Below are 24,654 nucleotides of genomic sequence, written 5' to 3' on the forward strand. Positions count from 1 at the left end.
ATGGCATTACTACAGGGACAGGCCTCTCAAACTAGAGGCACCATTTTCAAAATCAAATACATATTGTCCCTCATTTCAGAAATGTCAAGCATGCGTAAACAAGTTCTTAGTACATCACATGCTTTAGAAACTGCATGACAAAGACTGGAAAGGAAGCTATTCTTTGAGGGTAGTCAGTGTTAAAATAGCTTGTTTTTAAGTGCCAGCTACAGATTATAGCCTACAAAGATAGGGATGTGGTCATCAAAACCAGAATTATCATTTTAGCTTCCCACCATTGACACAGACTGACATTTCCTATTGAGCCTAAAAGCAATGTGTTGGCCCTTCCTCAACTACTACCTGTACAATGTGCATATTACTTGTACCGCAAATGCATCTTGGTGCACTATAAAGCACATGTGTATCAGTATGCTTTGCACTGATAACAGTATTTGCTGAATGAGCTCATAGTGTCTTAAAGAAGGAATAATCTCATCCAAAAAACTGGTACAGTGTGATTCTGGTGGAGAAAGTGCTACTTTTTGCGTTGATATTGGTGTTGGAGTTCATTTCTTATTTTTAATTTTTATTAGAATCTATAGAATATAGTTTGTAAATAGTGTTATATTCAGATGGATGTCATGAAATTCTGACTCCTCCAGGGGAAAAAAAGGCATTTTGGTAACAGATCTATCCAGAATTAGGCAATAATAACTATTTAAAGCATTAATTGTGAGGATTTCTGAAAAACAGAAATATCTGATTAAATTAAAAGTGCTCAGCACTTCTTAACATAAGATCCATTATTATAATGTCATGAGCAGAAGCCCATGGAGCTCAGATGAAAGTGATTATTGTGTTTCTGGAGCAGGGCCACAGGCAGTTCATGGCCACCACCACCCCATTTTGTATTGCTTTATTAGTCATTTGCTTTCTGCCCTGAAGATGCAAAGTATCATCACAAAAAAGCACAAGATGTAATCCAGTGTAATTTCATATAAACAGTCTACCCTACACTTCTATTATTCACAATTGTTAAATATTATGCAAAAAATGACATAACGTATGCTTCCCACTTCCAATTCATCTTCCATAGGTCCATTTTTCCAGGGAAACAATAAAGGAAAGAGATTCATTCTAGCATTCTTCCAGTCATTACAAATATGGGAGTCATAATGCATGGTGCACATGTAGCCTGGTAATCGTTAGGTGCTAGACGTTCCCTTCTGTTCTCAGTCCAGAAATCTGGTTATGTGACATCTCTCAGTGTGGGAGTATGAATTGGCAGCTCAATCTGTTGAAGCAATCATCTTACAGTATATAGTAGTTGCACTGAGGCAGTGTATTTCAGATGAGCCTTAAATCCTCAGGACGGGCTTCTGTAGTATATAAATCTGAAATCCCCTGGGCCAAAGTTTTTATAAATGTTCCCTTGCCACCCAAATTAAAGGGACAGATCCATCCTAAAGCTCCATTTGAAGGGCATGGAGTCCATTCTCAGCTGATGTAAATTGGCCCTGCTGCACTAAAGCCAGAGGAGATTCACACCAGCTGAGAAAGTGGCCTGAAATCATGATAACAGTCACCAGAAACTGCTTTTATAAGCTATTCTCCACCAACAGAAAGCATATAACAAAGTACTAAAAGCTTTTATGTTTAGAATTTCTCTGAAAAGATATTTTTCTGAGGACTAAGATGACTGTTACTCCAGAAATGAACATCAAAACCCATACAGTGAAATTCTGGAGCTGTCAGTTTAACATGTGTAACAAGAAAAATCATAGTGCAGCTTAGGAAATACTTTCAGAAGCACAGTTTAGTCAGTGAGAGGCAATATAGATTATACAGAGAAAAGTGTGCTTTAACTAATGTATCTGTGAGTGTCTGTAAGTATTACTCTTAGTGTAGACAAGTAAAATGGAGTGGACAATATATAAGAAAGTATTTGATTAAGCAGCTTACTAAGTTTTGGCCAATGAGGTACAGAAAAAACCTTTGTGGTACAGAAGGAACCATGTTTAAAATGACTTGAGGAAGGGAAAGTTATCTCAATCAAGGAGTGGTTCTAACTAAGAACATTTTAAAGACCAATTAAATTATCACTGAACTGACTTTTGAGCTTGGTCTGGTTTTCTTAATATTACATTATCATGGACTAAAGTATGACTTGGATTATCTGCCTGTGCAAATGAGGAAGAAGGATGAAAAGCAACCATATAAAATCTTTCCTTGAAAATCTGTATTGGCCATCAGGAGATGTGGCCTGGGCACACAGGAATAGGAAAATGCATATGGTTACTGGATTTAAACAACTAGTAGAGAAGGAACAAACACACCTTTAGCTTTAATGTATCTGCCTTCTGGGACTCCCCAACCTAAGTATTGTCTAGAGTGGCTCAGACATAGAAAGGTAGGAGTGAAAGATAAATTACTTGCTTCAGAAATTGTGAGGAAGCAGTGGAAGAATTTTGACTTTGAGAGGTGCTTCTGCATCAAATCTGCCACAGTTGAGTCTGGCTGAAGAGGCTCACATAAAAATCTCTTTTCTTAGTATTGTACCCTAGGTCTGTAGTAAACATTCGCCCAAGAGCAAGACTGAAGTCTGTCTGAGAGCTTCCCCTGATCCAGCTTTGTTTAGCTTATTAAAGGTTCAGCGTTTTGAGGGCCTTTTTACTGTTCCAAAGTACAGCTCTCAGCACCTGAATTTCTGAGTCTTCCCTTTCCTGGTCCACTGTCTCTTGTAAGTGTTCTGCTTAGAGTTATTGCCTCTCTTTCTTGCCCCCCTGTTTAGTTTTCCGAATCTTCCTTGGCCACAGTGTTGCATTCAGTGCCAATTATTTTAATTTACTGAACACAACAAACAAGCTCCAGTTTCACTTAGTATTTCATCTTCCTTGAGAGATTTATATCTCCAATCTCTGCTACATTACTGAGGCAAACAATGAATTCAGTTAAGAAAAGTATAGTGAATGATGCTGATTCTGTCTATAACATCAATTGCTACTTCTTAGAGGTTGCATGATTTCACTCAGTGACCTCTTGTTCCATAAACTTAAAAAGACAATATTGTCAATCTCCATTCATTATCTACCTTCTGTTTTTCTTTTCAAAAAAAAGAAAGTTTTTGTAACAGCAGGTAAGTTGTCTGAAGAAAGAAACTGTGAGCAGACTAAAATCATGGGCAGGATTATGCATGGCCTGGTAGGTATGTGTTAACACATGCAATATATGTGAAGGAATGCAGACATTCAATTATTTCTGCTTTCAGGGGAAGAATTTTGTGATATACTGACATCTGGTATCCCTATCGAGCATTTGGAACAGTAAGTTAAGACAGTATAAATATTTACATAATTTTTATTTACATAATTGAATTTTAGATACTACTCACCATACATTTCTGGGTTATTCTAATGTTACATGGTTGTGTCACATTTCTCTCTGTCAGCATTAAAATGGCAGAAAGGAAAAAGCAAACATGCAGCGGAAAGAATGTAACTATAAAAGGTGGTCATCTGTCAGTAGAACAAAATATACTGTTTTGTGGTTTAACACTGAACGGAACTGACATCAACAAGTTTAGTTGCGTAAAACATAAACTTTCAGGTTTCAGGGCAAATCCATGAAACTTATCTCTGTCTCATGTTTTTGGAGAGGCGGGGGTGGAGGGATGGGTGGCCCAAGCCTATATATGGGCAGTTCTGCTCTGGCAAGTGAAGAACCAGGAAACAAACCTCTTTTGCCAAAATCTTGAATCCATATCTATCTGTGTTCTGTTAGGCTATTCTTTTAAACATTTTCACAGAACACAGATGCTTTGCAGAGGCTGAAGTACAAATCCACAAAATCTGGCACGATTACCCCAAATATAGAAAGGAGTATAGAAATACAGATGACCCAACTACAACTTGTGCAGTCATTTTTCTTGTTAGTCTGTTTCATTCCATCCAATATATTTCTGTGAAGCAAAACCACCATGATGGTGAATAATTTCCTGATAGTGCAGGGATATTTAGGACTTATCTTTTCTAAATGGAGGCTTCACCATCTGTTCTGCCCTTTTATTACAAATAGAGAGGGAACCTAACTCACTGCCTCAGCATGTAAAGCCTAGCATCGAAATGATTTAGACGTACATGTGTGTTCTTTATGCACCTGGTATGTTTTCTCACATACCAAACACAAATCAGTGGGAAGACCTGTCTCTTGCAACCTATTAAATTCTCTGATCTAGTGCCTTTATTCGTTTCTCACAGCAGCAGAAATTGATGGCCAGTAGTTTGCATTTTATTAGGACAACTATGACTCTGTTGCTTTCTTGCAGGAGTTATATCGTTATTGGGCTGACATTTTGTGATACCATTTACCTCTCTATGGAAAACGGCCCTTGATTCCTATTCTTTCCCTCTTACTGGGCCTACATACACTTCATCATGGACACAAACCTTGTAAAAGATGTGCTGAGGATGTCTCAGACTGCTGAAAAGCACTGTCCTTCCCCAAAGGATGCCATACAATCTCCCTTAAGACCATTAGAGAAGGAACATATTCTCCTCAGAGCAGCACAGGACCAGAAACTCCAAAATGCATCACACTGCATTATTTTTACTGCTTTAAATGACAAATTTTGCAGTAGGTAAGGAAGGCAGGTGCAAGTTATCACATATCATGCTTTCTATACCAGAAAACTGATTGATTGCAGGCTCAATGCAAATGTTAATTCAAATATATCCTCAGGGCCTACCTGTATTGTAGCCCCTCCCAAGTGCTGGCCAGGGACGATGATTCTTCCAAAGGTTGCCCAAATACCAATCGCTTTGGTTCTCCACCAAGCCAAGAACCTGCTGCCCTGGAAATGAGCAAATTGCAAAAAGATCATAAGACAAAAGAGAGTCAGCCAGTGGAAAACAAACACAAAATTTGCAGAGGGACAGCCAGTAGAAAGAGAAGATAGAAGTTGGGGTGCTGCCTGTGTTTCACGCATTGGAAAGATGCCTGCTTATGTAACAGACAGCAAGCCTGGCACAGCAAACTCAGCATGGTTCATTTCTTTCCTTCTCCCCTGGCTAGTTTGAGTAATTAAACACTGTGGGAACCTTTGTCATGCTGACAAAAATATATCACCCAGACAAATCTGAATGCTGCTTGATTCTGGAATACAATGATGGAGAATCCTCCCAGTGAGAAATAAGCGTTGGTAAAATTATCATCTAATATGAAGGTCTGTTTATACTCTGATGGAGATAATATAATTGAACAACAAGGCTCTGTATAACAATTTATTCTCTTCCCCCCCCACTAGTTTCAGGGATTCTTTTCTCAGTCACAAAGGAAATGCCTTTTGCTCAGGAAAATATTAGATTTTAAGAGTTTTAAGAAAGTTGCACTGTTTTAATTTAAGAGTAATTTAAAAGTCATTTAGGTAAGCCTATGTGGAACGCTGCACAGAAATTATGATTTCAGTTTTAGATGGGCTTATTTTGGTTTAGCTTACATTGATTAGCAGCTGGCTTCGGCTAAAGTAAAATGTGTTTTAAATCAAATGTGTCTAGAAGGTTTGCATTGCTTAAAAATCAACTGAAAAGTGAATGTTTGTATAGATAAGGACTTAATTATCTGCCCTGAAATGTGCTGTATAAAATGTAAATAAGAGAAGTGATTGAAATGATGCTCTGGTGAAGGAGGTTGGAGGGAAGGGGAAAATTGCATTTGGATCTGGTCAGAGAAAGGAAAGGGAATGGTGTTTTGACAGAGGGACATGCTCAGTGAGAGAACTAAGACTGGGACTGGAAATTATTTTGCAACCTTTTGAGAAAGCAATTAAGCGTCATGCTTTGAAGGCACATTTTCAAATCCCAGCTATGCTCATAAAACTGGGTGTATGGTCACAGCGGTGCATTGAAAGCACAGAATGAGCATTATATGTTGCTTATGTAGGCCCATAGCTGTATTACTAAAATTTCAGTATGGCCCAAGACAAGATTGGGCTGAGAAGCAAGACAAAAAGACAAAAGTGATTAATTCAATTTTATAATCAGCTAAGAAGACATTAGGATAGGTCAGGTGATTGCGACACTCTTCTGCAGTATCTCTAATCAGGTGGAACATCAGTAACCCCTACACGTGTTTCGAATGCTGTTTCAAAAAGAGTAAGCAGCAGTGAGTGGCAAACACATAAAGCAAATAGATCAGAAGATTACAAAAGCATTAAAGGAGTGAACAGAAATCAATCTAGAAATAACCTTGAGAGATTACCTCAGGATTATCCTACTCTATCCTAATCACAACATGCCAGTCCTCACTAGACCTCATTTTCTAATGATGTCTCTCCTTTATGAATAATATATATGTTTAAATTCTCACATTATACTCCAAAACTCATTTTTTAAGAAGGTGGAAAACATGGGGAAGAGCAGAAAGGATCATATAAAAGACCACCACACATTTATCACCTCATTGGTGATACTGAAAACTAGTAATATTAACAGACAGCAATGCACAAGAGAATGAAGGAAATGACAAGTTAGAGGCAGATGCACCCTAAGCAACTGATGATTTGTTCATACAAATAAACTGTAGCATCTTTCAACCTGTGAGACACATGGAATGGAACACACTAGACAGCACATGAGGTGCCACACGCCATATATTGTGAGGAAATATGAAAGAGATGTCAACTGGCTGAAACAAATCTTAGCTGAAAAAAGCTGAAGGGCACAATTTAAACCAAGACTTGATTTTGTGCTGGAAGACTGCCTGTTCTTTATAATCGCTCCCTTACAGTTGAATACAGTAGAATAAATCAGAGTAAGAAACTACCATGGCTAGTAAAGGATGAGGATGAGAAAAAAACCCAAAAAAAGTGCAGGTGCAGCTGGGCTGGAATGGATTGGCACAGCTGGTAGGAAGAGAGTGACCATATTCTAACAGTGCATTTCACGACTCAGCAGTCCACAGATCCTTCTCAGGATAGTACTGCTAACATCAAAGGAAATGTTAGAATTCCATTTGCAAGAAGCAGATACTAACTTCCTTACCATGGAGCATCAATCTGCTTTCATTATTTTAACACCATGCATTTCTCAACAATCCACAGACTTTAGCCTTCAAACTGATGAATAATAAAAAGTGAACAAACTTTGCTGCTTGTTAATGGTTTTCCTTTCCCACATACCAGTCAAAAATCTCAGTTCTGACAATGTACCCCTGAAATACTTATTTCTTAGTTATTTCTCATGCTACTATAAATAGCAAAAGCTCAGTAAATTATGTTTGATGCATATTTATTGTAGCTGTATTATTTCCTTCCCCTTTTTCTCTTTATTTTTGAAGACACTAGAACAAATCCTGCTCTTACCAGTATTCCTTGAGGTTTGATATGGGAGATGGATGAAGGCAGAAGTTAACATGTTAAGCTTTAAGGTTTAGATCCATGGATCAGATAATGTGACTTACTGTGTACCAACCGAGCTGGAATAACTGTCCTTACATGTCCTTTTAGCTTGTCACAAATATAAAGTAAAATGTGGCTAACACACTGCAGTTTGCTTTTGCGATGGCCTGGGAATGTGCACATGTTTACGTGCTGTCCTAGGGTAGAGCATTATGCAACTTGTCAGGCTGTTGTAACTGTTGTGGGTGTCTAAAAACCTACCAGGCAGATGTGACGGATTGTCACCCAAGCTACCTTGGAGAAAGTTATGAAGATATGTTTCATATCTTCTCTAGTTATATTTCTGTTTTCTCTAGGCTGGAATAGTGTTGCTGCTCTGCCAGAGGAAAAAAAAAAAAATATTTCCTTTTACATTGTCTCTATGATCTTAACTTAGGGCAGAAGTCATCAGGAAACCAGAACTTCAGCTGCATAGCAAATATTAAAACCCATTCTCATTCTGAATCAGTACAGAAAAAAGAAATCAGAAATATTATCTGGAAAAAATTCCGAAATATTTTGATCTCAAGATATCAAAATAACCACATCTAAATGTACAACCTTCCCCATTTTAAATAATATCAGTGACACATAATACAGATGCATAACATATACCATATATATCATATTATGTATCTAAAAGTTCAAACAAAGTAAAATAATAAATTTTGCCCTTCTAATTTTGAACAACTAAAAATCTTTCACTCAAAGCTTTCATCATAATTTTTTAATATTCATGAATCATTGTGGGAATATCTATCCAGTGTATTTGAGCATTACCAGTTATTTCATTCAGTTATTTACTTTTTCAAAAGCATTATGAAGCTATAGAAATCAGGCACTGGCCAAAGCAATGCATGGTGTCAAGCACACACAGTGAACACTTCCCTTGCCCACAGTTCTCTGACCATCCATCAGTGCCAACCTGTCCCTCTGCCACTCTTCATGCCTCTCCTCCAAGGTGCCTGCAGTTCTGTGGAAACTTTCACCAGATTCATTTCACCTCTCATCGTACCGCAACCTGAGTACAAATTTTCTGAGGTTCCTTCCCATCACAGCCTTTTGTAAAAGGCAAGCATTGTGAGTTTTTCTTCCAGCAGTTAAGAACACAGTGGCTACCATCAAGAATTTGAATCTTTCAGCATTCTGAGCTGCCTGTTTCTTCTTCCTAAAAGTTATTATATTAAAATACCATCACTAACAGCAAAAGCTCTGTCATTGTTTTCTGCTCTGGCTCTGCAGTTATGATTAAACACATGCACTCACTCTGTAACTCCAGGCACAAGTTAACTTACAAAAATGAAGCTGCCTTCTCACTTATTCATACATCATCACTAACAGCCAGACAACAGAAAACAAGACTATAATCCTGGCATGACCATGGTGAAAAATTACTGAGCAGGCAGAATTACAGCTAGATTGTTGGGAATGGGACTGTACGCTGCCTGGCTGCAGGATGAGACTTCTCCAGAAGGCAGCTGCACAGCTACAGCGTTTTGCACAGTACAGCTCTATGACAGCTTTCACACGATGAGAAGTGCTTCTTTCCTTGCAAAAGCTGAGTTGTGGCTGGGAATAGGTTTCCATGGAAAACCAGACACTTCTCAGCCTGACAACTCAATGCCTTCAATTATGTTTTGACTTTATAGATTTTTGCTGGCTAATATTGGGGAAAGCATGATACTCTAATTCAGGCACTGAAGTCACATATCAGCCTCTTGCTCAATTCTTGCTTAATAAAAATGAGGATAACAGTAACTATTTACCCCTCTCCCATTTTGCCTCTCACACATTGCAAATATAAGTCCTCTGAGGTAGTAAATGTGTGCTAGTTTCTACTGAAAGCCTAACAGCAGCTGCATATGGCCAGGCTGAAACTCCATCCAGCACAGTATTGCGTCTCCAGCAGCAGGGAGGAGCAGCTGTGCAGTGTGGAGCACAACAGCGCAGCTGGATGGTGGCACTTTTTAATGGTGGTGCTCCAGCTTCCAGTGACTTGTGGCACATGACACATCTGAAAAAGTATCAGCTTTTATTTACGTTGTCTGGTATCTGCTCGTTTCATCTAGTACCCAGTACAATCTGGGTGTCTATAAACAGTATTTTCCTACACTGCCCTGATGTTTTCCCAGTTTTAGAGTTCTCTAGAGTCTTTGGTACAAAGGATCCTAACTTCAGCTGTTGCTGTATTTTGCTATTACAAACAATAACAATAGTAGTAAAAATATTATAGTTATTACAACTATTTTCAACATCTTTAGTGGAAACCTTTTTTTTTTTTTTGTATACGTGTGTTTTAGAGACTACAGTGCCTTTCACATGACTCCACTGTAATCACAATAAAAGCAATGGGCCCACAGCAAATACTTCGTGTGAGTTGCATTTTCTGTGGTCCTCAGGACATCAGGCGGTTTCTGAAAAGGGACAATAAAAAGGCATGTTAGAAGGGTGGGAAGGGGTGGGATGGAGTGCCATGTTTTGATCATCCACAGCCGAAGGGTGAGCTGATATCACAGGAGCGATCTGTTTCAAGCACAGCTCTCCTGGCTGTTATATTCACAAGGTAGTTGTATCTGGCACAGGCCTTCAAAGTGAAAAGCAAGTGCAAAGTATTTTTCAGCCTTTAAAAACATAGGAAGAAAGCAATTTCTACACTATGGAGGTTATTAAATGAGAACAGAGCAGAACTCTGCTTGCTACTTTAAACTACTTTAACAGCCGTGGCTTAGATCATTAGGAAGTTAATACAGACACGAATGCTGGAGCCACAGCCAATACTGCCAGAGCAATGTGTGTATTCAGTGTATGCTGAAAGAAGAGGAGAAGGACTCAACACGGATTTAAGATTCAAGTTTGGCAGGAATCAGGAGAACTGCAGAGTTCTGCTCCCAAAATGGGACACAGAAAGAGAATAAAAAGGTGACAGGAAGGAAGAGGGGGAAAGATACATATTCTGAATGCTGGAACATTTCTAAATTGGCCAGTATGAAATCTCATGAACACAGTCAGGACTAGTTGAATCTATAAGGGTACAATGAAGCTGAGTTACCTTCTGCATGACTCAGAGTTAAAAATCTTTCATTAATGTCCTTTCCCTCTTCTCTCCTCCTCCTGATTTACTTTTCTTTATCCTTCAAACACCAGTTTAAGACATCCTTCTGTTCCAAAATGTGCGAGGCCACATTCTTAGCTGGTATAAAACTGCATGACTTCAATTAAATCAGTGTACTTACACCAGCTGAAAGTGTTGCACTTCATGTTAAGTCTTCCCTGAGTGACTGACCCTTTCTCTATGGCCTTCCCATCCCTGATATTGCACTGTTTCATACAAAATATGTGGCTGCTAAAATCTTTCACTTCTCTTGCTACATCTCTCATCCACCTCTTCAGATCACAGTCAAGTTCAAGCTTTTCATCCTCATTATTGATTCCCTGTGCAATTCTTGCACTATCTATATCAATATCAATTCATTTTTCTTCCTGTTCTCAAACTCACTCCTCTCTTCTACTGCCATGTCATTTCTCATCTAAAAAAGACTCTGTCTTCTCATGCAACTAATGTCCTGAGTTACCTCTGAAAATATATTTCAAGCACAAAAACTCTCAGCACTTTCCTCTATAAAGTTTTTAGAAATTTTACCATGAATCCAGTGTAAAATATGCACATGAAATCTTGGGTGTGCACTGTTACACAGATCTGCCTGTCCCCAGAAGCACAGTATGACATTTTCTCATATACCTGTACAGAAGAGGATCCATTGTGTTCAACAGAATTGAATACCTTAACCTCTACTGTGCATTTATTTACCAGGTGTGCACAGACATAACAGATGTATGCATTATATGTGTATGCACACATGCACATGCATATACATATATACATGCATAAATATACACAGATATGAGTGTATATATTATATATAGGCAGGCATATGAAAATGCAGTGAAGAACTTTTTTTTACATGTGGAAAAGTCAAGTTTCAGGGAAAAATGCTTCTCACACAAGTTCAATTTTTATATTGGATATCTCATTTCCATCAAGTATGTTGCTGTTTCTCAACAGTCATTAGTCCTTCTTAGTGGACTTGAAAGTGGATTCAAAAGGTATCAAGAGGATGAAGTATACAGAATTGGATTGAGAAAGGTTGGGGTAAAGAGCTAAATCTGTGATTTATCTTCATAAGGAAAGATGAAAGAATGAAATCAATCAAAAGAAGAGAAGAAGGTTTCTGCACATCTTCTCCTCTCCTCCAAGGAGCTTGTTAGAAAAATGAATAGGACAGCGAGAAGCCAAACAAATTCCAGCAAAACTAGAAAATCGGTCATTAATGTTTGCAGCACTTTAATCTGCAGAATTTCAGGCAAATGGATTCTCAGCAGCTGAGTAAGTGTAGAAAAACCCTTTCACTTTGGAAGAAAACTTTTGGAGGTTTTCTCTGACAATGGCAAGGCTTTGTGAACCCATGACATGTTTCCAGCAACTTAAGAAGAATTAACAGATGTTATGATCTGGACATCCACAGAAGTTTTTGTTGTTTTCTGCCTGGCAGGAAAGAATATGTTCAACCCATTGCCAGGAAAATTGCTCTAGCATGGAGTCTGGGGAAGAATGAGCCCGACCACTGAAGTGGTTGTGAAATTATAAGCTAGACCAGAAGAGATGCCCATACAAGCTTCAGGTGCTGCTGAGCCTGTGCTTCCTCACCTCAGTTTTTATGTCACTGTTTATAGCATAAAATGTCCCAGCAGTAAAACTGACATCTAATTAACAGCCATAGGAGACTTGACAGGACCTTTTCACCTTTTTCTGGTGATAGGTATTCTCCCCTAACCAAGCTGCAGGAGGTCAGTGAGATGTACTCATTATTCTGATTACACACCTCAATTTTTTATTCACACCAATGGCAGCTTAAAGATTGGGTGCCCCAATACTGCTTTTTGCTCATCGTGGTCTCCTTTTTAATTTTTAATTTATTCAATATAAAACCCCACAGTCTTATAAAATTGAAAAATTCTTGCTCTGAAAACAGCAAAACGGTCTTGTGAACAAAGTCAATTCAAATCCACTACTTCTAATATTCAGGCATTGGTCTGAGGGAAAAGATATTTTTAAATGATTGCGCTCAGAGTTTCAGGAACATACAATTATTTAAACCATGGCTTGAATTTGTGCTCTGCAGGAATACATGATCACTGAACAAAAAATGCTTTCTTTTTTGCTGCCAAAGATAATGCAATAAAACTGTCTTGGAGGAGCGTGTGAACAGCATCAAAGTAACTGTCCGTGCACCGTGACTCTGCCTGTTGCCACTGTATCAATTTTATAAAGGGGATAAGGTCCTGATATGCACATTCTTGTTGGAACAAACCCAACTGTGAAATGCTCCTCAGTAATGGGGAGCTGAGCAGCAGGCTGCAATGTGTAATCAATAATTCAACTCTTATGCAATGCCTTTCATTAGTAGCACTTTACAAAGGAAATGAGAGACTGTACAGCAGGGCAAACTGAGGCACATGGTGATGGAGTGACATTTCCAAGGTCACCAGGGGGGTGAGTGGTGATCTACAAACAGGTGCCAGTGCTTGTGAGACCCAGAGCACTGCTCCTAGATACTAAGAGACATTGTCCTGTTTAGTAGCCTAGTGCCTAAACTGTTACTGCCAGCCATCATTAGAAACTCCCACTCAGCTAGTCTTTTGAGCAGCTGTCAGCTTACTGGGTCCACTGGTGGCTGAATTTTTCTTACCACATCCCTGAATGCTATGTTCTGCCATGCCACAGATTTACTTTGGGTACATCCCTTGGGACTCCAGGCATATCTATTCACTTTCCTCTTGACGTTCAGGCAGCTGCTCATTTCAGTTGTAAACTTGAAGCTGCCTCCGTTAACTGAACAAACTTAGCTTAGATTCACACCACAGTAACAGAGGTTAGCAGATGGCTAACTCAGCTTTTGCTCTGTAAAATGAAGATAACACCACTGCTTCGCTACACGTCATCAGGTATCAGTAATCAGTATTTGAAGTTGGTGGAATAGTAAACTGTTGTTTATTAGCGATGAATTAGAGACAGCTTTCTAATATTCCAGAGACTGATCATGGAAATTGTGCACAGCTTCCTACTTCATATCCTTTTTGGCAGTTATCATATATACACAGCAACATATTAAACCTTTTTTATTTAAAAGGAACAAATATTCTAAATCGATGGACACATCAGGATTGTTAATAAGCAAGAAATCAGCAGGCATGCATCATAAGTACTTTATCTGAGCATCTGAGAAGTCCTAGAAGCAGTGGCAGAAAAACTCCCAAGACGTACAAAATAAAAAGGATTGGTTTTCTGGTGACAAATTAAAAAAAAAAACAACAAACCAAACTAGAAAAAAACAGTGCCATATTTACTAGAAAAGGGCTGTAGTCACCCACTTAATGTGAAAGAGGTTGCCAAATTATTGTACATAGTGTTGAAATCCAACTATGTTGACATTATTTTTCCCCTTTGTTGGGTTCAGTACTGTTAAAAAATAAACAAGCTCTGCACTTCCCTTTGGCTATGTGGCTTTACCAGCCAATGCAGATTTTCAGGATGAAAAATCAGGAGTCATCTCTTCAGCAGACAGAGAATGCAGTAAGATGCTGCTACCTGCATAGCACTTCTTGCCAATGCTATTAACGGCACTTACTATACTGACAATTAGTTTACATAAACAGCTCACCATATTCTTTTAATTATGGGCTTCAAGACAGGTTAGAGCTCACAAACACTACAGATAAGAATTATTTATGCATCGGGGGTATCAAATGGCAAGGTGACACAGTAAACATTTGTTCACATCTTATGAATAAGCGCAATTAGTCCTGTATTGAGAAATATGATAGAGCTCTGATACCAAACAGCAATCTGACATTTTGCATCTTGAGCCTACAGAATACGAGATGCTTCTTCCTGATACGACAAAACAGTGGCTGTATCAGAAGCCTCATGCTTTAGTGATGAGCTCAAGAGTCTTGGGATCTGTTCTTCATTCTAACGTCGACCAGCTGTGCAATCACAGAGGGGTCATCTCTTCGTTGAGCTTCAGCCTCTCTAAGTAGGGCATGATTCTGCAGTCAGGCTAAATAGCAGATGTGCGTATAAGAAGAAAAGAACAACCTGGAGAACAGAATGGAAAATTTTATCCTGACACAGTGTTGCAAGTTGTTTTGTCATCAAGAGATGGAGCACTGCAAATACCTAATAAATGTGCAGAGATCTGATCTCAAATTTAAAAACAACCCTTCTTTCTCTGTGTCCTGCTCTGTCTTTTAACCCTTATTCTAGAGACACTGGATTTACAGGGCAAAGTGGTTGAGATGTTATTTTTCTGAAAATGTGTCTGCTCCTAAACTCAACTTGAACCATATATAGTATTGACTCAGTTTTGCCAGTACGTAATAACCCTGCCCAATACTACAGAGTCAAGATTGGCACAAAGATAAAATTATGAAACTGTCACTCACACAATACCTTGAGGTGCAAGGCTGAAGAGTATGGCATGTCTCATGGATGGCTAGTAAGCATTAATTACTGTTTACTTTCTTAGTTTACAGCTGCTTACTACATGTATGACACATTTTGCTAGCATGACAATGGAAGTGGTTAATATTCCTGATAGAAAATCTGGTAAAACTTGGAAAAAAGCAATAAAAAATGCCCATTCTTCAGTCTTTTGCAGATCAGACTGCGTGGATAGTTCCAAAGGTTTTAGGATGTTTAACTAAAGTCCATCTCAGAAATGACATTTCTCTTTTTTCCCTGATTATTGGCTTAGCACTGACTGATTACTGTTGTTCTGAAGAACCTCAAAGCAAAGAGGAAGAAGGCTTCTTTGACTGAGTAAAGGAATAAAAATAAGTGTTATGAAAATTAACTTAAGCTCCTTCTCCCTCTCTGTTGTTTAATTATTTAGTTAATGCAGGTCTGGCTTTAATTGAGACAAACAGATGAAAAACATGAGCCCAGTAGTACACAGAGAGTGCAGAATTTGATTACACAGCCCTGAGCCAGTGTGACTTTAAAGTGTTACAAAAGAGTTAAAGTCTAAAAGCAAAGAGGTGAGAGGCTAGCAGAAGGTGCCAGTTTCATTAAGTAGATAGATATGTTGATGGCAACAGGAAGAAAAGGCAAGACTTGCTGTCCACTGAAACACAACTCCCATAATGTATTCTGCACATCATATCATTCTAGCCCCTAATATTTCATTCATTGATTTTATTGTCAAATGAAAAGGCGCTTGTTCCAAGTGGCATTTAGTGAGACAGATGGGGAGACCCAGACTTCATTACTGGGAGTTTGCTCTCTGGGTAAGGTTGACATTATATGGGTGAAAAGCAAAAAGAGTGCAAAAGTCTACCAGTAATGTTTAGAAAAGTCTCTTTGGTTCTCTTCCTAGAAGCTGAAGGGCTTTTCACCTGGTCAGACTGCAGCCTGCCTTACATGTCCCCTACATCTGTCAAAAATCGTTGCTCAGACTTCTCACACAGGTGCTTTGAGATAAGCTCTGTTAACGCAGGATTCAACTTTTGTGTTGACTGTTCTTTTATGATATAGAAAGAATATCAGAAGTCTATAAACAAACTTTCTAGTATACAGTTTTAAGGAAGTATTCTGCACTGTGCTTATAAAACAGAAAGGACATACATATATGTATTCAACTGTTCAACTGTTCTCTTTAGCCTCAGTAGCAAGTACAATCAGAGAAACCTTGGAAGTATGTTTACTGGCACTCAATAGATACAAGTGGTTGCACCAACTGAGAGGCAAAGAAGAGATGAGAGTTCCTTTTAGCCACAGAAATAAATGTATGGAAAAGTTATTCACTGGAAAGAAGGAAATATGCATCTGTATGGGAATTCAAAAAGCACCCCAAAACAACCTGCCTGTTCCCAAGTCCACCTAGTAGAGGTTAAGAGTCTCAGGGAGAAAAAGCACTCCAAACCTTGCTATTTTTGGAAAGAACTAAAGGAGGAAAATAAAAAAAAAGTAAAAGAAGTTTCTGTAAGAAAATCCAGAACCTTCTCTCTTAGAGAAGTGTACTCTTCAGTGAATGACTGGGTTATGATAATTCCTGCTTCTCTTCCCTACCTTTCTCATTAATTTTACCTCATTAATTTTGCATTCCTGGTGCACAGCAGTATGGTCTCACCAAGAAGCTGCCTACAATCAGATGTTACAGATACTGATACAGATACAGATATTGTTTTTAAGCAGCAGGAGAAGATGGTCCAAACCCTTACAGGCTAAAGAAAAACATGCGAACAGGCCCTCCTTTTTCTGGCCATGTGCTCCTTCCCCTACATTAGTATGGAAAATGTAGCATTAGCACCCCACAAACTCTCCTTCCTACTCCTCCCCTGTAAAGAGGTCAATTTGTTTGGACCTTCTGAAAGGTTAGGTGCAGAAGAGTCAAGATGCAAAATGGATTTAGGCTGAAAATAGCTGGCAGTTGTCTGGATTGATCAAAATGGCAGCATCTGTAGGCAGACACAGCAGCAGAACTGGAAGTGCATGTGTGTTGTGGTTAAAACCAAGGTGCATATCAGCAGCTTGGCAAAACTTTTGTGAATTGCTATGTTAGCCACGTGTATAAACTCCACTTAGATTTAAATTCAAACAACACTGTCCCCTTGTTAATCCGGCCCTAATTTCACTGCTTTTTTTGGTAGTGATTTTCATAGCAAGGTTTAGGGTGCAAGCTTTCCTTCAAAAGTACTAAAGAGAAGAATCAAAATGATCTGAAATTCAAATTTTCAAATTTTCAAATATTGAAAATGTCTAGGTAAGATAAACCATATTTCCACAATAAAACAAGAGAGAGGCATGAAAGTACTAAGAATTCTGAGGACACCAAAATGCTGTAAACTAGCTGTGCAGCCACTGTAGGAAAGCATGCAAAGGGCTGGAAGTTACGGTATCAGTTAATCCCCTTAACCTCTATTAATGCATGAAGTGTAAGCAACATTTCTTTTATGAAGCAGTAAACCGCTGTTATGAATTTCGAATATATCTTGCATCTCAATGAATTCTATAATCAAAAGGCTAAGAATAGCAAGTCAAATATGAGTAAATTTCCTTTTACTTATTTCCCTCTTCACCTGTCTAGGGACAAGATGGAAAACTGTAAAAATGGAGAGCTTGTGTTGGTTTAGGCCCTGCCGGGACGGAAGACCACGCTGCCGTTGCTCCTCCCCCACCCTCAGCCGGTCAGGCTGGAAGTGAGGCACAAACCCCGGGTTAAAATAAGAAGAAATTTAATACAACAGTGTGATAAATAACAATCTGAACAGTAGCAATGATAACAATAATAAACAGTAATAACAGTAAACAAGACAAAAGATATACAGAGAAATACTGCAATGGACACATCCAGCCCGCGCCTGCTTTCCCTCTATCAAAGCCACAAAGGAAAAAGTTCCCACGCTGCCTCCCGGGACCTGACATCAGCATGGTATGAATAACCCGGCTGGAGATCCCTTCCCCCTCTCTGCTGGGGAAACTTATCCTAGCTGAACCAGGACAGAGCTGTAAAATGGACTTGGCTAACTTACTCCTTCATAACCACAGAGGTTAGATGACACACGCTCTTAAAAAAGGAACAAGTGTATGAGGCAAATAATTATCTGCCAACTATCTGTATGATAAGCCTATTTTGCATTAGAAAAGGTATTACAAAACAAAGGGCTTCACTCTCTGTCTTCTTTGGGAAGAAAAAAAGAAAAATCCCTAAACCACCAGATTATCACAAAACAGACCCTTTATCGTCTTGTAGTTCCACACAGAGGAAACTGCTGTCACCTTTTTGTCAGACATGCTGCAGATACTATTAAGCACCATAATAAATACAAATTACAATAGAAACACATTTAATACCTAATCAAATTTCAAATGGATTGATTGCCTTTCAAGTACAGAAAAATAGCAACAAATTAATACACATTTGCATATAGGAAAGGCAATAAGTCAAAAAAAGGGTGATGCAGATGACAATTTTGGCTGTGTATTAGGAAGATCAGTAAGACCCAATTAAATCTAGTGATGAAGTCTTGCTTCCACTGGATTTAACACTATGAGAATTAATTCAGATCTCAGTCACATATATGCTATAGAAGCAAGCACACTAATTTTGGAAATTATCACCCCATTGCGGAACTACTGCCTCCCTACTTCTTCTCGGTGCACAGCCATCTGGATTAGCTGCAGCCCTCTTCACTGGCCCTCTATAATGGCTGTATGGAGAGTGAGGTGAATCCCCATAAAATCTGTTAATGCACTCATGGAAAAGTAATGAAGTTATGATGTCAATAATTTCTTAAATCATTCCAAGCAAAATTGTCAGGACATCAGTTTATGCCTCCAAAAGCATTCAGTAAACGGGACATTTACAGTAAATCTGTTCTAATCCCTAAAAAAGGTAAATACTTTGTTAGCATTGAGGACAGATTCTATAACCTGGTAGATTTATGAAAGTCTCCCTTCAGTATCTCACTTTAGCTTTCACCTCTGCCCTTTTAAAAGGTGAAACTGATTTTTCTCTAGTATTCTTTCCTGGAGGTGCACAAATATAGTACTCCCTCATAAAATCCAACTGTGTAGTCTCAAAAAGACAGACCTGCCTAGGATTTACTCTTTACAAAGGAATGATAATGTAGGTGGCTCCAAATAGCTCTTGTGAAATAATTTTTTTCAAATGCAACCTCATTAACTCTTATTTTAGTCCATTCAGTTCCAGCCTCCTTCTATTACAATGATTTAAGCATTCCCCTGGGGCATTTCTTTACTCTCCACTTCATTAGCACTACTTTTAGCCTGGACCTACACTTGTCCTTATGCCATAAGGTTTTTCAGAAATTAACTTATTTTGCACAAGATTGTTTTATTTCTAGTTTGTATGATTTTCTCTCTGTGTTCAATGCTATAAAATATGGATTGTCAACAGTGCTTTGTAAATTGGCAAAACAAATGTAGGAATCATTTTCAATAGTACATAAAGACACAAAACAACAGAAAAAAAAGAACACAACACCCTCTCTACAACATGCGAAAAGCCAGTTTCTTTCCGTATAGAATAAGATATGACCTTCTGACTGAATGTAAAGCTCCTACTCTGTCACTTAGGCTCAGCCCATTAACTGAATGAGGAAACAAACTCCAAGGCACAGATCCTGCTAGATGCAGGAAGAAATATGGTAACAAGTGATGAGGAGAAGGCTGAGGTGCTTAATGCCTTCTTTGCCTCAGTCTTTAATAACAAGGTTAGTTGTATTAATGAAATCCAGCCTCCACACCCAGAATACAGAGACTGGGAGAATGACCCCCCTGCAATCCAGGAGACAGTGAGTGACCTACTGTATCACATAGACATATACAAGTCTATGGGACCAGAGGGGATACACTCGAAGGAGCTGGCTGGGGTGCTCGCCAGGCCACTTTCTATCATTCACAAGCAGTCCTGGCTGACGGGGGAGGAACTGATTGATTGGAAATTGGCCAATGTGACGTCCATCTATAAGAAGGGTCAGAAGGATGGTCTGGGAAATTACAGGCCTGTCAGCTTGACTTTGGTGCCCGGGAAGCTGATGGAGCAGCTCATCCTAAACATCATCATGCAAAACATGAGGGACAACCAGATGCTCAGGCCAAGTCCGTATGGGTTTACGAAAGGCAGGTCCTGCTTGACAAACCTGATCTCCTTCTATGACAGAGTGACCTGCTTATTGGATGAGGGAAAGGCTGTGGATGTAATTTACCTTGACTTTAGCAAGGCTTTTGACACCATTTCCCACAGCATTCTCCTGGCAAAAAATGGCTGCTCGAGGTTTGGACAATCGCACACTTCACTGGGTAAAAAACTGTCTGGTGGCTGGGCCCAAAGAGTTGGGGTGAATGGAGTTAAATCCAGTTGGCAGCCAGTCACGAGTGGTGTCACCCAGGGCTTGGTTTTGGGGCCACTCCTGTTTAACACCTTTGTTGATGATCTGGACGAGGGGATCAAGAGCACCCTCAGTCAGTTTGCAGATGACACCAAGTTGGGTGGGAGTGTTGATCTGCTCGAGGGTAGGGAGGCTCTGCAGAGAGACCTGCACAGGCTGGAGCCATGGGCTGAGGCCAACTGGAGGAGTTTCAATAAGGCCAAATGCCGGGGGCTGCCCTTTGGCCACAACAACCCCCAGCAGCGCTACAGGCTTGGGGAGGAGTGGCTGGAGAGCTGCCAGTCAGAGAGGGACCTGGGGGTGCTGATTGACAGCCGGCTGAACAGGAGCCAGCAGTGTGCCCAGGTGGCCAAGAAGGCCAATGGCATTTTGGCTTGTATCAGGATTAGTGTGGCCAGCAGGGGCAGGGAAGGGATCTTGCCCCTGTACTTGGTGCTGTTGACGCCACACCTTGATTCCTGTGTTCAGGTTTGGGCCCCTCACTACAAAAAAAGGACATAGAGTTACTCGAACATGTCCAGAGAAGGTCTACAAAGCTGGCCAAGAGTCTGGAACACATGTCCTCAGCGGCTGAGGGAACTGGGGGTGTTTAGTCTGGAAAAGAGGAGGCTGAGGGGAGACCTCATCGCCCTCTACAACTACCTGAAAGGAAGCTGCAGAGAGCTGGGTTTGAGCCTCTTTAGCCTAGTAGAAGGCGACAGGACAAGAGGAAATGGCCTTAAGTTGCGCCAGGGAAAGTTCAGACTAGATATTAGGAAGCATTTCTTTCCAGAAGGGGTTGTTAGGAGTTGGAATGGGCTGCCCAGGGAGGTGGTGGAGTCACCATCCCTGGAGGTGTTCAAGAGTAGGGTCAATTTAGAGCTTAAGGATATGCTGTAGGTGGGAACTGCTAGGCGAACGGTTGGACTAGATGATCTCCAGGGTCCTTTCTAACCTAGATGATTCTGCGATTCTGTGATTCTGTGATCAAATTCTGGGACAGCCTTCCATTTGTTATCACCTCATGAAGAGGAATACAGCTCCTACCTTTCCATGAAAGGAAAATAATTTCCCATTTAAGGTTATAAGATCAACACTGCAGGAAGATAAATGTGTGAGTATGCACGCACTGAAGTAAAGGAAGATTTAGGTAAGATGTGATTTAAGACACAAAGGCATTAAAACCAGATAATTATCTGTTTTGAAGGTGGAGAAAAGATCTTCTGTATATCATCATCAGATTCTGATCAGCTCTAGAAATTGAAAAGTACTAATGTTATTTCATTTCATGACAGATTTGAAGGTTCACCCCTTAGAAAGACTGAATGAAGGCTGACTCAATAGCAGTCATAAATTATTAACTAATTTGAAAGATATTTGCCCTCCTCTTTTTCTGCAAGTCCTCTAAGATAATTCTGTAGCTAATACAAGGACAGATCTGAGGGATTAATTATCAAGCAAGTACGACAGGATTAGTAAATGCTCTATGACAAGACAATGCTGGGCTTCTCTCACTGAATCACTACATAAATTATTTGTGGTCAGGATTAAAGTATTTAATTCAATCTTTGTGTAGACAAAACATGAAAATTATTTTTTTAATTGCTGCAAGAGAGAAAAAAAACTTCCCTTCCTTTGCTTCTTACAATCGATTATTGATTCTGTTGTTCAAAAAACAAAATGATCAAAATCAGCAGTGACTCACTGGCAAGAGCATTAGGATAAATCAGCCTACCTTGAAAATTATCTCCTCGCATATTCTTCTCCCCCACCCATGATAATTGCAATGTTATGCAAATGTACCACTGGAACAAAGACAGCTTCCATATCAGAAAGGTAGAGTCCCTCAGTGGTCTGAGTGGTTTACACACAGCAATGCTCCTTAATATAAAGTTGTCAGTCACTTCAGTGAGTTCTTACTAGACATAAGCAGTCTGCCAGTAGACTCTAAGAGAGAAAGGGATTCTTGATTTTTTGTTTTACACAAACAATAGTGGGAAGTGAGGAAAGCCTTGCTATTTAAGAAAAGACGCAGTGTGTGTAGAACAAAGGATTTTTTGACCCCCAAGAACAACAAAGTGGAAAAAAACCAAATTGAAGACATAGCTCTTCCTCCTGTTGGAGAACGAACACTGAAGGTAGAGTTGCTCAGTTAAGGTCGGTAGGTCCAAACCATCCTCTGCCTCTCCTATCACCCACATCAGCAACTGTGAGACACAGATAGCCTAGGACAGGAGAACTAAGAGATGTACCTAGAGTTTTACAGACTGAAGAACATCTGAAGTTGTGGCTGAGCTGGGGTAGAGAGAAATTTCTTTGCTTCCACCAAAATGTTTTTCGAAGTTGCATTTAGCAAACTGTTCTGAGAAATGAACATCTGAGCTTGGTTTGTCTCCATTTGGCTGCAGAACTGAACAGAACAGCATAATCTAGTTGGTGGATAAAATGGACTTAATTCTTTAGCTGCTGTCAACTAGGATGGAAGGACATGAAGCTATTTCTTGCTATTTGGACTAGTATCTTGGTTGGAAGAAAACCCAGTGGGGAAGAGTTGGTTTATTAATGCAAATCCTTAATATCTCCCTTCAGAAGATAAAGGTGTTGCCATTTTTCATACTGGATGTCTACTTGTTATTGCAGAAAGCATATCAATCCTTTTGCATTTTTTCTTTTAATTTTAAGCCTTAACAAAAAGTAGAAAAAATAGTAATTTGTACAAAATCACTACAGATGCATCAAATAAGAAAGTACTGTGAATTGATTTTTGGGTCTAACAAACCTTGTCAGAGTCCCTTTAAATGACATCTAAGAGGGAAAACATATCTCCAGTTAAACTTCATTATTCCCTCTGCTGTTTGGGAAGTAAAATAAATAATTTTCTGAAGGGGAAAAGAAAGCAACCTAGATAAAACAGATACATAAATTACAATTACTTCTTCCCAACTTTACTGTTTGGGAAAAAGCATATGTATTCTTTGTTCTCAAGAACAGCAAAAACAGATAACAAATGTTCTGTGCAAACAGTCATTAAATGGAAAGTTTACATGAATCTATGTGCAATAAAAACCATGACCTAACATTTTCAGTGAGTTTTGGATCACGCAACTATTCACATTGACACATGTATGTAGCAGAAGCTAGACGAACCATGCTGAACTATGTAACAAATTCTTTTAATAATTCTAATAATTTCTGGATATATTCTATCAGTAGATCCCTGTGAATGAGAGAGAAAATAACACGATAAATATGCCTGCAACTGTATCATGTACCAATGCGGAAAAAAAAAAAAAAGAAAAAAAGAAGACAAGCATATGAAACTTATAATGGAAATTAACTGAATTCTATATAAGGATTATAGAGTGGAGGTCTGAAGTAAGCTATAAGGTATATGATAATGCACATATTAAAATCTTTCCACAGTATAATTCAAAAGTGATTTAAACACCTACAGCAGCTTTCATAAGAAGTTTGATGTATTTCTTTTGGAGCACTTAACAATCATGAACTGCTGCTTAATTTCCTTTCCCATCATTACTTACTGTCAATAAATATGTGTGTTAAATTTAATTTTTCTCCTTTGTAATTAGTCTGGGTCTACCTGCCTGACATATTAACTGATTGTACAATCTCACATTTGTGACATCAAGTAATTTCCATGGTGACAGACTGAGATACATTCCTCAATGAGACTGGTAAGTGGGTCATATTTGACTGGAAAAGGGAGAAAAAAAACCAACCCTCCTTTATATATACAGTCATTAAGGAAAGACAGAGTCTAAGAAAAAAAGTCCAAAATGGTACAGTTAAATTTGCCTGGCAGCTGATAACCACAGAGGCTTGTGAAAAAGTTTTTAAGGTTATTGTGGGCAATGGAGGTTTTCAGAATACGTCAATCACTTTTTTGAAGACTGGCTGATTTGATTCATAACTTCAGACCTAGTTCAGTATATAACTTAGTGCAACGATTTTTTTGTTTTGTTTGTAGTGGACTGTTCTGTAGAATATGCCACTTCATAGGCATGTTGCAGCAGCTTTGACCATCTAGACTTGATATTACAGTATCTCTGGTCCTTTTCCCTTTGCACAAGGAATTTGCTCTCTTCTCAGGTTTATTTCCATTTATTTACTTCAGTTTGTTCTGTAGACCATACTTGAGCAATGAAATTGTATTGCATATATCTGGGTCTGGATTAAAATATGATTTGTTCTGCTGCACAGGCACCCATGTCCTTGGATCCTATCTGTCAAGGGTGCTCCAGTGAACACCAGCACTGTCAAGCCCTCAA

At 39.1% G+C, this 24,654-nt stretch overlaps 1 protein-coding gene across 6 annotated transcripts in view; it reads right to left on the reverse strand.

The window, feature by feature from the left end:
• LARGE1 (LARGE xylosyl- and glucuronyltransferase 1) overlaps positions 1 to 24,654 on the reverse strand; it is a 326,896-nt gene that overhangs the window by 69,116 nt on the left and 233,126 nt on the right. For all 6 annotated transcript variants that reach the window (XM_074902384.1, XM_074902383.1, XM_074902385.1 and 3 more), the window contains one exon: positions 4,727 to 4,831. In XM_074902384.1, coding sequence (XP_074758485.1) covers positions 4,727 to 4,831 — 105 coding nt within the window. The remainder of the gene's footprint in view (positions 1 to 4,726; positions 4,832 to 24,654) is intronic.

This window comes from Athene noctua, chromosome 3 (assembly GCF_965140245.1).
Source record: "Athene noctua chromosome 3, bAthNoc1.hap1.1, whole genome shotgun sequence".
Lineage (NCBI taxonomy): Eukaryota > Metazoa > Chordata > Aves > Strigiformes > Strigidae > Athene > Athene noctua.